We start from the raw sequence: 15,341 nt of genomic DNA, 5'->3' as shown, positions 1-15,341 counted from the left end.
AGGGTAGTAGTCAGGGGGAGAATTTTAGAAATGAAAAATCTGAGAATATATCAACAAGGTAAAACTGGCCAGATTGGTGAGGAGTTTCATGGGGTGGGTGAAGAAGAGTGAGAAGATTCCGTGGACTCTGTGGCTCCAGTGACTTGGAAGAGTGGTCCTTAGGATCAGGATACACAAGAGGAGCCACTCAGAGGGGGAGGGCAGGAGGCCTTGTGATGGTGTCAGTGTTTTCCACATTGAATTTTGACACACTGATCGACTTGGACCTCACAATCTGAGATTCTTTAAGACTTCAAATTTCAGTAAAAAGAAATGGTTATGATTTTGCACAAATTCATAACAGCCTATGAATAATCATTACTGTCATCCCAGAAGCCTTTTTTTTTTTCCCCATCTTTGTCTCTTGATTTGATCCTCTTGACTCCTTTGAAAGTACTTGGTACTGAGAAAGAATTTAGAACAATAATTGCTATAGAACAGGGGTCAATGCTTTGATGATTCTACTTAAATTGAGTATGTCTAAACTGTAAAGACGGGATATGAAACAAGACATGGTCTATGCTCCAGGTCCACATTTGCATTTCTAGAGCCCCAGGTGTCTTCATAGTCTCCAAGAAGGAAAAATTGGCAACATCTCATCTCCATGGTTGCAATGTTTCATTTTATTTTATTTTATTTTTGCTTAGACAGCTCCATGTAAGTTACCCTTTTTTGGTAACCATTTTTTTTCTTCTCATTATTTCTTTATTTGGTGTGCTTTCCATAGTACCGTGCCCAGGTAGGTATCACCTAGCATGAAAACATGACCTTCCTGGGTACATCCACATTTCCCTGCTCACCGCTCAATATGTGTGCATATGTGTGTGTCTTGGCAGGGGGTGCTATATTCTAGAATTATGGATTTATTCTCAATTTGGGGATTTTTTATGTATTAAATTGAATAACTATTTGAGCTAGAAGGGTGTTTTACTAGAATGTCTGTGACACGCCCCAGGCCTGCCTTTGTTTTAATGGTCATGGCGCCACCTTGTGGTTGCTAAAAACATTAGCATGGCTTCCCCCAAAGGAGCCTCATTTATCTGGAGATGATAGAAAAAATGATTCTAATGCCTAAAATGTACATGCAGAAGAATAGAAATATGTACCTTTTAATTACGCTAACTAGAAACACAGCCAAGTTCTGATTAGTTGGGATTTTGAGTCCATTTTATTATTGCTTACAAATTAAAAATTCTCTTCAAATTCAATGCAAAACATTTAAATAACAATGAGCCACAGAAGCTTCTCCATGTATTAAAGCAAACACATTGAAATTTTTGGATATTCACTTGTTCAGTAGGTTTGAAAACACCATAAATTGAATGTCTAATAAATATTGCAGCTTACTAAAATAGTAATTGTTACACTTTTCCTTGGAATTACAGAATTTGATACCACCTAATATGCATCCATAAAGCAGTTGTATCATATATTTTTAAAGTATACATTTAAGATCATAACAAAACTTTTGGCACATGCCTTAGTAAAATAAATAAAAATTTACACTTCCCAGGGATATGTTATTGAAAATTTATTAACTGAGCAGCACCATCTGTGACTTAATGAAAAAAAAATGGCAACTCTGTTGCAAAATATTTGAGTTTGTTTGCAATGTTTCAAATCAGGGTAGACAATTTCTAATCCAGAGACTTGAATTATCCCAGACTTTTGTGCCGGTCATTATTCCTTCACCGGGAATAATTTCTTTACTCTTGGAATATTCTAATTTCATTTTCCTTCATGTAAGTAGATTCCTTGACATCATAGAAAAAAATTAGCAACTTTAAATATTAAGTACCAATTAGCATTTTAGAAGGCATTAAACAGAGTGAACTAGAATAAAATCAGAAGTAAGGAATGTTTCGACATATGGTTTCAACTTACTCATTCTCCTCTCTGTCTCTCCAACTTTCCTCATTCTGTGTCTACATAACCTAATATCTTTGTCTTGATACCCTAATCTCTTTTTTGTGGTCAGTCACTTTTGTCTCTTTCTTTCCTTTTTTTCTCCCCCTGTATTCCTTTCCTGTTGGGGCTCTAGGAAAGACAAAAAAATAGCACCAACCTTCCTCCCCCCATTCTGGTTCAAAACCAGTGGAGAGATAGACCCAGGTATTAGGTAGATTATCAAAAATCCACCTTTATTTCGGATAGAGTGATTGCAGAACATGGCTTTACATTCACAGTCGAATGAGCTCTTTAGCAACTCATTCCTAAAGCAGACAGACATCCACCTCAGAGTGACAACTGAGACCTGGCTGCCTTCTTTCAAGGCTTAGATATTTACAGATATTTACAGTGGTGGCAGCTACGATGGTGGCTCTTATGTGAAGTACCTTTTTTTTGCCATTCGAACTGTTCCCATCCAAACTGAACTTCTATTTCCCCTTCGAGACCTATGTTTCTACTGTTCTGGTGCTGCATTTAAGGGTTAATTCTGTGTAGTGACAGAGGGTCCCCTCTTTCTATTAGGAGCAGGGTTTTTTTTTTGGGGGGGGGAGGGGGAAGGGGGCAGCCTTGCCCACAGCATGTGGAGGTTCTCTGGCCAGGGATTGAATTTGAGCCATACTAGTGACCCAAGCTGCTGCAGTGACAACGACAGATACTTCACTTGCTGAGCCACAAAGGAACTCTGGGAGCAGGCATTTTTAATCCTATTCCCTAGCACCTCTTGCTCCTTTTGTACTGTTCATTCATGTAAATCTAGCACTTTTAAGTATGTAAAGTCATAGGGTGGATCTTTGAATTTTAAAGATACAGATGAATTTTAAAGATAAAGATGGATAGAGATTATGTAATTAACAAAGCTGAGCCCAATAGAACTTAATGGGGGAAGACAGCTGAGCCCACAGACAGCCATGTCATTTCAAGGGGTTGACCTCTCTTGGCTCAATTCAAAATAAAATAAAGGAGAATAGAATATAGAGCTGGTGATCTAGTGCTACCCGGTACAAAACACACCCACGTGAATCTTAGCTATCTTTTGTGGTTTAAAGCAGGAGGAAAAAAAAAAGCTCAGTCCACCAATTGAAATAAGCTTTTGCTGAGATGAAAGACCCCTTTCCCCACTAATTTAGTCACCTTCCCATCTTCAATTTCAAGGTCAGGCCAAGGTTAGTCAACCTGTTTATAAAGTGCATCCTCAAAACCCAATGGCATAGCTGAAAAAAACAGCTGTAATATAGGCTGTTCCCAAATGCCAGGACCACAACCCCTGTGAGTGAGTGTGCTGGGCATCCAGGCTGCTCCTGCCTTGGCTGTGTCAGAAACCTCCTTTTCCTCCAGGAGCCCACACAACATAACACAGTGTATTGCCAAATTCTTTTTAGATTTCATTTTACTATAAACAGATTCACGTCGATGTGAAAACAAAGGAACAGACAATAAACTTTTTGGATTCATGTCACCCTCTAATATTTAGCATCTACTTTGGGGAAATAAATCTTAGAGCGGAATTGGGAGTTCCCATTGCGGCTCAGTGGTAATGAACCTGAGGATTTGGGTTAGACTCCTGGCCTCGCTCAATGGGTTAAGGATCTAGTGTTGCCACGAGCTGCAGTGTAGGTTGCAGATGCGGCTTGGATCCTGAGTTGCTGTGGTTATGGCATAGGCCCGCAGCTGTAGCTCTGATTCGACCCCTAGCCTGAGAACTTCCACACACCACAGGTGCAGCCCTAAAAAGGGGGGAAAAAAATCTCAGAGGAGAATTGGAGGGAGAAGCCCCCAAATTACTGTGAATTATCTGCCAAGCAATGGTTTCCTCAAAGATAATTGAAGTTGGCTATCTTGACACCTCATAAAGATGACAGTATATGGTTTACAAAATTAGATATATTTGCAAAAGAAAATAGTTTCTATTAATAAATATGCTAACTTGACCTTTAGTCCATAATTCTATAGAGCCTCACTAGCCAAATACCTACTAGCTGAAAGTGAATGAAATCTTGCTTCTATAAATATTATGAAAGTTTGCATATCTCTTTATTTTCCCCTATGGGCTTTGGGCTAATATTTTGAATACAGATCTTTTACTCTTAGACTAACATGTTTATTTAAGACATCAATCTCTTTGTCATTTGTACAAATTGACGGAGAAGGAATGGAATTGCATCTGTGCAAATTCCAAGATTCACCCATTGCATTTGCATATATAATCATTGCATTTGCATATATAATTCAGAACCTTGAAATTCAGGTTTATTAATGTAAAGCATCGATTATCAAGGCCTAAATCCCATCTTGAAGCCACACCTCATTTTTGGTCACTATCCGTTGGCAGTTTGTTTTTGTGCTGGCAGATGTATGTGTGTGTTGTGGGTTGGCCTTAGAAGTGGTTTCTTGTGCTCTTGCATCGCATTGCCACAGCGACCAACACTCTTTGGTGCTTCACTCACCACACACAGGACATGCACAGGGAACAGTGCCGTCCTTTGAAATAGCGTTGCTGGAAACACCAGGGACAAACAAGAGGAGCTCCACTTCCGCAGGAAGCATGCTTCAGGCCACAGGTCACCTCACTCTGTACCTTCCAGGGGCGTGCACCAGCGTTCAGCTGGAGAGGAGAAGAAAGAGGCACAGAGAGAAAGGAAAATGAGTGCAAATGAAACCTGTGCTTTCCTTTCATTCTCTCCAAGGGCAGCCTTATCCCCCCCACCCCTCCATATTTTTCTTAGTTGCAGGGAGATTAGCATTTAACACAGATCTAAGCAGTCTATCCTGGAATTATTTTCTGTGTGAATGTCTTATCCTGGCAGTAAGTAAGCTTCAGTTGCTGGTTTCAAACACTTCTGGGAAGAAAATGAATCAGATTAGGAGTATCAAATTTTATCTTCTGGATTCCCTTGTGCCCTCGCCATTGGGTGGTAAGAAGCATTCAAAAGATGTGTTTGTTTAGTTGTTGGACAGAGAGGTGTGACAACACAGCAACCTATGTTTCCTTCTTCCACGGTTGCGATTTATGTCCCCCTGGAAGTTGCACTGTTAGCTAATAGCACGCTTTTTTCACTCTCCTGCTGGGCTCATCATTTCATCCTCCCAACCCTCCTACTGCTGTTGGTATTTGACCATGACCTCCTGCCAACCTACCAGCCTTCGATCCTTCAGTTCCGACAGGTCTCACACCCTGAGCCATGCCTCTTACCTGAGGGACAGTGCCATGATCGACGACACGGTTGTGATACCCAGTCACCAGGTATGTGCTTTTTGCCTTCATGTTTCTGTTTTCTGGAGAGCTTTTTAACAGGATCTGAGGTTGAAAATGTCCAGAGGAAATGCTTTCATCTAAAAAAAAAAAAAACCACAGTTGTCCTAATTCAGTTGATGAACTAGGAGGAGAGATTTGCAAGTTGTTCTAAAACACAAAAAAAATGTTTGCTGGATTTTTCAATGAGCAGTGTTTTTCTAACATAATGGCAGTTTCTTGAGCTACACTGAATTCTTCTGTGGAAATTATATGTAAAAATCAATTCCTTTATCAAATCTATTAAAGGAAAACATAAGATTGGATGCATTTAAGGTATAAGAGGAAAATAGGTTTTCTTTTAGAAAATTATTTTCTATTAGACATGATGTAGAGTTTGCTATGGGATAGTGTCATTCTAGGTGCGATTTTATCAGTTTGGGCTGGGTAGGGAAATAGGTGAACACCTTCTGTCTTCAAAGACAATTACCCAAATGTGAACTTATAACAGTTATTTAAATGGGATAATATTATAATAGATGCATTTTAAATGCCTCAGTCATATATTTTTAAACAAACGTTTTTCTAGGTAATAGGATCTTCCTGTGATACCATTTTCTAGAGGTCATTATATTTTAATTTAATTGAAGGAAAGTATTTTTATGAAGTCCAGTGTTCTTTGTGTTTAGGTGTCAACTCTAGCCAAGGAGGCAGAAAGGAATTCTTATCGTCTAAGCTGGGGCACTGAGAACTTAGACAACGTGGCTCTTTCTTCCAGTCCTATTCATTCAGGGTGAGTCAATCAATATTATGTATCCAGATCAAGAGGTAAAAAGAGATGAGTGAAAAATAACAGCTTTGTCCGGTAGCTTTTGCTGATGGCTAGCTTACAGGGGAAGGGACCTTTTTAAAAACTTGTCACTGCTTTATCCACCCTGGACTCTATCACACAAATAAACCAGCAGAAAGGGTTGAATTCACCATAGAAACACTGACCATTGTTTTAAAATGACTTGTAGAATTGCGTCAAACAGCTTGCTAACTAACCAGAGTATACTGGTGGCCTCCTTACCGTTCCTTTTTTGTCGTTCAGACATCTTGAACAGTGGGGCAAGATCTTCGCTTTTTTGGGAAAGTTCTATTTACTAAGATTAACTGACTAGTTTAATAAGTGCCTTTCCTGACATGTTAATGCATTTAAAATAATGTTTACAGAAGTTTGAGTCACATAAACATATAGAGGATTCCACATGTATTTGAAACAGGCATATATTAAAAAGGGAAATTTAGATGCAAGTAGTCTAACTGTCAGTTATTTTTTAAAAGTCATCTAGATAGTATACATGCCACTACTTAAGAAATACTGCCTATTCATAGAAGCTTCCAAACTTTCAACTCTTTCAAAGGGGTTCCTGACCCCCAGTAGGGTGAACTTCATTGGTGTGGTCAGAGCTGGTCCCTTGGGACAAAACAGGACTCTATTCCAAAGTCTTCTCTGTTCCCTCAAACCTGGACTTTAACCCCTTCCTCCCCACACGCCCTTTCCCTCTGCCACAGAAAAGCCTATGTGCCCAGCCTGGCAATGTCCAACTGATAGCCTAGAGGGTCTCTTCCAGGTCTGTGGCAACTCATTAAAAAGCAGGACTTTATCCTACTGTACAGCACAGGAAACTACATCCAGTCTCTTGGGATAGACCATGATGAAAGATAATATAAGAAAGGGAATGTATATGCATGACTGGGTCATTTTGCTGTGCAGCAGAAATTGGCACAACATTGTAAATCAACTATTTAATTAAATTAAAAAATATATTTTTAAAGTAGGACTTTTAGTTGGTAATTTTAAATATTCTTAAAGATGTTCGTAAGTTATTAGAATTCAGTTCTGAGGAATATAAATTCCTGAAGGAGTTTTAACTTGAAGTTTTAAACAGTCTTCACAATTGGCTCTTTTCTTACATTTTAATGGTTTCAAGTTGTGTAGTAATTTCATAATTACATAGAAACTTTTAAAATATTTTTATTTTATCACTTGCCCTTCTCATATTTTATCTAACCAAATGTAATATTTTGATTTAAATTATTATCCCAAACTTCTTATCCATAATCCCCAGGACTGTTTTGAGTCATGGATCCTTTCTTATTTTTATTATTCTAAAATATTATCCTTTCAGGAAAGCACTCTAAGATAATATAGCTAAAAATTTTGGACTTCTTAGTCTGATCTTCTGCTAATAAAGGCTTATAGAATAGAAAATTAGTTACATAAATATTGAAAATAATCATAATACTCTTTTTAATTAAATAAATAAAAGCTATTCAAAGGAATGAAAACCATAAAACCTCATCCAAATTTACTTTCATCTTTTTAAGCATAAAAATGAGATAGTTAACATCTGACAGCAGTAAATTATCAAAAACCATAACATTGCATTCTGCTACCAAATTTCTCAACAATAATGGGAGAAAAAAGAAGAAACTTGGACCTAGAGTATAGATGGATAATGGATCAGCATTTAGAAACTATAATCAGGTGTTTGAAGTCCATATCCGTCCTACACAGTGACAGAATTATTTTAAGCAAAATGTGTTTAACTATTAGTAACTGAATTGATAAAAGAGTCAGAGTGTGACAGTGATATTACAATTTTCAAAATAATTTAAAAAGTAATTTCTTAAGTCGTAGCTGCTGAATGGCTGCAGAATATTCAGCTGAAGTACATCAACACGCATACCATGCGAATAAAACTAGCTACACGTATAAATGATAAGAATTGATTACATAGGATGAACCAAGAGTATCCAGTCGTTAAAGACTAATCACTTATTAAAATAAAGATCTTTAAAATCTTAGTCTCTGATAAACCAATTTTTTTCTGTGAACGTCACACATGATCACTGACTGCCATGTCTCTGGTTGTACATTAGAATCACCTGGGAGCTTTAAATAATACTGACGCCCAGGCCCCAATTCAAACCAGTTCCATCATGGTCTCTGTTGCTGGAAGCCTTGGCATTGGTATTTTCTCCAAGCGCCTAGAGTCAGATATGTATTTATTATAAACTATTAGAAAGGAACAACTTTGCCTAATAAAGTTTTGACTATCAGGGAGACTTAGGTAATTAACATATGACCAGTTCTCTCAATTTTTTTTATCCTTTCCATTTGCTTCAGTATCCATTCTTCATACATTGTTGAATTGTACAATGTAACCAACCTTGTGCCAGACACTAAGGAAAATAGATACGTTTTCTGCCTTTAAGAAACACTCCTCTATATGCTGTTACTTGAACTTGGAAGACACTCTGTGAAAGAGAGAGAACATGATGGTTAAGAGTGATCTTTGGAGTCAGACCAACCAGAACGCACATTCTAGCCCTGATACACAATATGTGACATTGGGCAAGTTAAGTAAAATCTCTCAGTTTCAGTTTACTTATCTGATGAATATTATGTTATGGATTCTATAGGGGAGTTTTAAGGATTAGATTCTCCTTAAATAGTTAGCACTCTGCCCGGGAAGAATAAGTACCCAACAGATTATAGCCATCAGTATTTATACAACCCCCATGCACATCTTCCATATCTTTCACAAATGCCACATCAGTGAAGCAAAATGTATTCTGAATCCTCTAAATGCCAGTACCAATGTGGTACAATTCATCGTGGTAGGGTTTGAGTTATTATTATCCTTATCAGGTAATCTGTCAGTTATGTCTCTGCTATAGTACTCGAACACAGTGCAAAAGACGACTCTTAACAGAATGAGTAGTTATCATTGAAAACTCAGTAGTTCTGAGTGTGATGGTATTTTAAAGCTACCATGCTATGATTGTATGTGGATAACATTTATAATAGCATACCATGTAACAATGATTTCTTCTAATTTTATTCATTATATATCAGGTTCCTGCATAATAGTTTTCATGTAGTTTTGAAGGAACTGAATTTCTTTTTAATTGAGTGAATTCTTAAGCCACTTTAAAATCTGCCCAAAATGTAATAAAAAAAAATTTGATAGATGGGATAATAAAGTTAGCTTTTATATGAATATGTCACTAATTTTGTACATTATTAGACTAAAGGAGTTTTAGATGAGTAAAAGACATACCTTCTACCAATAGGCAGAATTAGTGATTTTCTTTTATCTCTACTGTTTCCAATGACTAATGTCTATCACTCTAAGACAATAGTATCAGTGATTTAAAAATCTGTTCTGCCCAATAGATACAGCCAAGATCTAGCAAAAGAAAGGCTGACAGTAATATTTCATTGTTGTTCTTGAAAAAGCTGCATTACTGATTCACAGTCTAGCCAATAATTATTTCTAGTATCCAAGTCATAATCACACCCAGTACGAGCTTGGACAAGAATTTGAGTTTTACAGTTCTCTATTTCATAAATACATAATGAATCGGCAGATGTAAGGCACAAGTTTCTAGCAATACCAGTTTCATGACTCATTTTAAATATTATTATTTCAAGGGTCTTTATTCTTATAGTTTTCTTTAATAACAACCAAGTGTCAACAATTAAATGCCAATTCATGTTATATTATAAGATATTATAGTAACTAGAAGGCCATTAAAAATCTTTCAAAGGACTTCTGTTTTGTAAAAATGTGTTGAAGACAGTTTTACTGTGACCCTAAAACTACTCATAAAAATAGAGTCTCATTTAAAAAAAAAAAAAAAAAAGGACTTCTCTGGTGGCTTAGTGGGTTAAAGATCTGGCATTGTCACTGCTGTAAGTGCAGATTTGATCCCTGGCCCAGGAAGTTCAACATGCCACAAGTACAGCCAAAAAAAAATAAAAGTATTATAAAAAAAAAAGAAGAGAAACATGAAAAGATGTTAGCTCAAAGAGTGAAATGCAAGGAAGTTAAATTTCTTTCTCACTTGACAATGTTAATATTTATCTAAGTACCTATAGCAGTTAATTTAGTTGTTAATGTATTTCAATCCCTGTAGGGTTTTTTTGTTTTGTTTTATTTAAGGTCATGAAGGTAAATTCTTTTGGGTGAAGAAAATTTTTTTTATAAGCAGCAAGGCAACAGTTTTGTGAGGTTAGATTCCTGGTCCAAAAAATATGTATATCCATTTGTATATCATGAGGTGTTGGAAACCCAAGTGGACTCTAAAAACTTAACGTAGTGTTTGGAGGAAGAACAGATTCAGATAGAAGAAGAGTATAAAGTGGAATTAAACACTATGGCCAGTCAAGGAGACAGCAGTCCTCAAACCAGGGAATGAAAGTCTTGAAAAAAAAGCTCTGGAACTTTGCATAGTTTTTTGTTACCTACTAGTAGGTAATTAATGTTACCTACTCTGCCTTCTACTTCATGCTACTGTTTGTCATTGGAGCTATTTTTTCAATTGTGCCTTTTCTGTTTGCATTTCTCCTGTAGTAGCCCCCAAAGGCATTACCGTTATTTTGAAAGTATCAAAACTATAAATGAAAAGCTTTGGAGGCAAAACTACATCCATCAAATCGAAGACTTTGTAACTTTCATTGTGATGAATGACCTTTGCTTTGTAGCTTCTTGGACGTTTAGATTTTAAGTGTCCACAAAAGCCAATGTTGAAGAAGGCTACAAATCCATGTCTGGTGACTTTATAATATCCCAGGTCCCTAACCTGGGAGTTGCCACAAAGCTCCTGTACCTACCTGGCTCCTCTCTCAGCATTTGCATAGAGCTGTATCTCATTTGTATTTCCATCTTTTTTTCTCAATGAATACTATATTGGTATATAAGTGATATTATATTTCAGTTGAAAGTCACTTCTGATTTCCTTCTTTATATTTCACTTTATTCATCCTTCTCTGTGCTAAAGTATCTATTCTGTTGCAGCCGCACCTCTCCATGTCTTGATCGTGACAACAGCAGGTGAACTTCCACATAATTCCTTCTCTGAACATGTTGCCTATTCCTTTCCCTCTTTTGCCATTTCCTCCTGCAATTCCTTGCCTCAGGATGCTTTAGTGTCATGATACCTAGCCAGAGAGACAGAGAGAAAAAAAAAATTATATTCTCCAAATCATGGCTGTTGCTGAATTCCCCTTTCTCTATGGTGAAAAGAAAGTGGGTGTTTTTTGTTTTGTTGGAAATTAGGTGGGATTCTGCCAAAATGAATGTAGACCTAATGTGAGAGCCTGTCTTGGTCATGGGTCTCCACATCTCAGCTTCTTTTGTGAGAAAAAGTGTTACATAGAGCTGAAAAATGTTATTCCTACAATTATGCAAATTGGTTGAGCTATTTTCAAGTTATAATATAGGTTGTGATTTTAAGTGTCACTTCGCAGAATTTTTAAAAAACTATATTCTGGGTGAACCAAAGGCTGAAAGCTTATTAATAGTGCGTTTGCTTGCTAGTACTGCTTGAAATGCAAACTTTTGATATTTTGGAAATTGTGCTATAGTATGCTTCTAGCCAGTGTTCTAAAAATACCCATTATTCTATGTTATTTTAATAGTTATTTTTAAAGGTTCCTACCAAGCTGCTAATCAGTATTTTTATGGTGCAGTCATCCATCATAGTACTTCAGACCATCTACAAACAAGGCAATTTCCAATTCTGAAAACTTTATATCCATTCTTTCACTTTTTCTGAAAGACACACTAAAGTGCAGTGTTTCTATACATGAACATAGTGAGAGAAATACTTTTTTGGTGATTTTAACAAGTTTGAGGCATTTTTCTTCAAAGCCATTTTCCATCAGTTTTTCAGTTCATAGAGTTTGGAAGACTAGGAAGGAATTCAAGGAATTATAGAGGAGAAAGAGCTCATGGTGCGGTTTCCTCACAGCACCCCAGCAACCAAATTTAATCGAAGGCCCTCTTGCTATGTATTTGTGGATCACTGAAGCACCCTGATGACTTTTTATTTTTCCTATTTTCACTCAATAACTAACTCTGAATGCCGCAATCTCCTCCCATCCCCACCCCATGGTCCTGGATGAATTAAAAGGAAATCTCAGGATTTGTAATTTGGGGGGTGAAGAATATAGTCCTCATAAAAATGGAATCATTGTTTTCTGCTGCCTCCTCTGAAGCATGTACCTGTTTAGCTAATCAACTCCGTATTCCTAGGCAAGTCATCTGCATAATAATGGTGGGTTGCTTTGGCTTTTATTCTTTTTACATTGTGATAACATTATAGCTCACAATTTCAAAAACTTTAATAAGAATTTCTACTTTGCATGATTGCTGAATTCCGTTTGGAGAGCAAGATATATAGTTAAAGTCGAGTATGTTACGTGATTTTTTTTTTTGTCTGTACAGTCTTAAGTCAGTGTTTAGTGCAGTCTGTGTATACATTTTCTGCAAAATGGCTTGTTGGTTGTTTTAACCGTACAGAAAATAGCATGTAGTTCTTGGAGGAAGTGCAGTTTATTTTCCAAATAGGAATGCTTCCAGAACGTCTAAAATGGAACATTCTATTAGATCGCCTAACCTAGTTAGCTTTGAACACCGGAAAGCTACCTTAGACTTTAATCCAAGTCTCTCACTTTATGGATGAGAAAACTGAAACCTAAAGATGCTAAGTGACTTGCAAGGTTACAGCACCAATTCAGGACAGAGATGGTTCTCATGATAGGTCAGAGCTGGATCCAGGAAGGAGCATGGTACTTGTTGCATTATCTTGTGCTCTGTGATAATAGTATTTTAATATCTTATTTAAATAGTATAGCTCATAAACTAATACAAGTGCCATATTAAACTGCTTTATTAAAGTCCTTGGTTCATTGTAAGTATTTAACAAATGTCAGTTTCTGCTTACTTTTTAGATATTATAATGGGCTATCATTTTTAAGATATTCAAAATATATATAATCATATGGGTATAGGGAAAGGAAAATGATGGGAATGAGCATTTATTGAGTGTAAGTGCTTTATCCACACATGATTAATCCTCATTCTAAGTGGTGATATTCGTCTCCATTGACGGATGAGGATTTCATCAGGATTCACAAACAGGACTTGAGCCTCGATCCATATACCATCTCTTCAGTACATACTTAATTACATATTTTTACTTCAGTTCCCTTCATCTCCAAACTTTATAGGCATTATCTTGTCCAATTTTTACTCTCCTGAAAATATGGGAAAATCAGATTTATTTAATCAACTCTAAAGTGTGAACTGATTCATCTCATCACTCACTCCTTCCAACACTTCACTTGTTCCTATGGTCCCAAAAAATATATATAAATAGTCTTTTACAATCTGCTTTTTGATGCTTTTGATACCTTTTGCTTGTCTTTATACATTGCAGAATAATGATCCACTAATTGTACTATGTCTCCAAATAGTGACACCTTTTTTTTGTAATGAAAATGCTCAAATGCTAACCTGGTTTTTTTTTATTATTATAAATTGTTGGGATTAGCCGAGTAGCATGTTTTATCTAAAAGACTTTTCATCAACACCTAGATCTAAACTTGAGTTATTATTTCTCTTATTTCCTCTTATTTGAAGAAAAGACGTCTTTTCATATATAGTTCTACATGGTCAGCTTTTAAATTAATTGTTCACTCTGCATTACATTATTTGAGTCTGGTTTTCTTGGATATTTTCTTGCTATATTTGTAAACATTCATTTTCATTTTGACTATTAATATTTAAATCTTTCATGGCTTCTAATCATTTTATTTCTTAATATCTTCGTTTTGCTTTTCTCTCCACTTTCTCTCAACTCCCTCACTAGAGCTTGTATCTTTTTGTTAGTCTATGCCACTTCCTTTAGTTATTTGATAAAGACACAAAAGTGGTTTTCATTAGAAATTTACCCTTTTCTTTTCTCTAAATTATACATATTGGAATCTTAATTTTTGCGATTTGCTTTGCATTTTGGTGCAAAACTTAAATAGAATTTTCCAGATCTTAATGACAGCAAGACACATATAGTTAAATTTATCCACTTGTAGCTCTTGTCTTTAAGTTCTTTTATTTTATTTCCCAGTCTTTGGTCTTCCTGCATACAATTTTCAATCCTAATAAAATCCTTTACTTTGGTATATTCAAACTTTCGGTTTTTGCTTACTCCTATTTTCTACTAATCCCCCATAACAGGAAATAAAAATATATTGGGTCTCTTATTTTGGAGCGGGAAGATGCCTGTAGAGGAATATTTAACATTGAAGATAGTCCTTCCCAGCCATTTTTCTGCTTTATGAGTAATTTGAATGAATTCTGTCTGGATTGGTGTCCAGAGACCAAATGATTAAAATACCTTCTACTTTGACCTTCTTCTCTATTAGAAATAAATGTATACAGCTTATCACAGCTTACCCTTCTCACTCTTCCATTCATTCGCTTATTCAACAATTATTTATTAGCTCCCTACTATGTGCTCCATTCACATTGTGCAAGGCACAGGCGTGGGGTGGAGGACACAGGAAGAAATATGGAGAACAAGGTCACTGCCATTGTGGCACTGATGTGGCTCTTGTTATGTGGTTAAATTCATTTCTCATTGACCAGGAAAGTAAGTGATTCCAAATAAGTGTAGCCATCATGTGACATTTGGGGCTTAGACTTTGAGTATCTTAGAAGCAGCGACTCCATCTTTACTTTCTGGGTCTTAGGACAGTTCATATCAGGGCACCTGGCACTTAATAGAGAGTAAACAAATGATGTGAGAAAAGGAGCATAGAAATTTGGGAATAAATGAGAACGAAAGAGGGTTTTAAATGGAACAGTCAATGACACAAAACCAGAGAAAGTAATCAAACATGTAGCTATTTAAACATTGCTGCAGCCAAGAACGTAGCTATTTCAATTCACTCCATAGTGAATGTACCGCTAGAAGATATTTTAAATGGAAACACTGTATAGGCCATAAGCCATCATTGGAAATAAATATAGTGGAAATATAATGGCATGTAACATGAATGTGGAAACTTCCTAAATGCCTTCAAAAGGTACAAAGAATATTGATGATTGATAATAGTAAGCAGAGGCATTATGATAATTCCTTTCTAGTTTGAGTCACTGTTCATCTTGTGTCACTCTTCTTGAGACACTCTTTCATCTTTTGATTACTAACAGTGGGCTAGCAATCAAAAGATGAAAAATATCAGAGAAAGTCAGAAATATGGAAATGAGTTTGGAACACATTA

The 15,341-nt window shown here is 36.3% G+C and overlaps 1 protein-coding gene across 18 annotated transcripts in view; it reads left to right on the top strand.

Annotated features, from left to right (window-relative positions):
* ANK2 (ankyrin 2) overlaps window positions 1-15,341 on the top strand; it is a 722,246-nt gene that overhangs the window by 650,939 nt on the left and 55,966 nt on the right. For 12 of the 18 annotated variants that reach the window (XM_047799241.1, XM_047799252.1, XM_047799247.1 and 9 more), the window contains 2 exons: window positions 5,128-5,230; window positions 5,908-6,011. In XM_047799241.1, the coding sequence (XP_047655197.1) occupies window positions 5,128-5,230; window positions 5,908-6,011 (207 nt within the window). Of the gene's footprint in view, window positions 1-5,127; window positions 5,231-5,907; window positions 6,012-11,070; window positions 11,107-15,341 lie in introns of all 18 variants that reach the window. The other 6 variants (XM_047799258.1, XM_047799257.1, XM_047799254.1 and 3 more) reach the window with 2 other exon arrangements.

The sequence above is a fragment of the Phacochoerus africanus genome, chromosome 10 (assembly GCF_016906955.1).
Source record: "Phacochoerus africanus isolate WHEZ1 chromosome 10, ROS_Pafr_v1, whole genome shotgun sequence".
NCBI lineage: Eukaryota > Metazoa > Chordata > Mammalia > Artiodactyla > Suidae > Phacochoerus > Phacochoerus africanus.
This window is presented reverse-complemented; position numbering and strand designations above follow the sequence as displayed.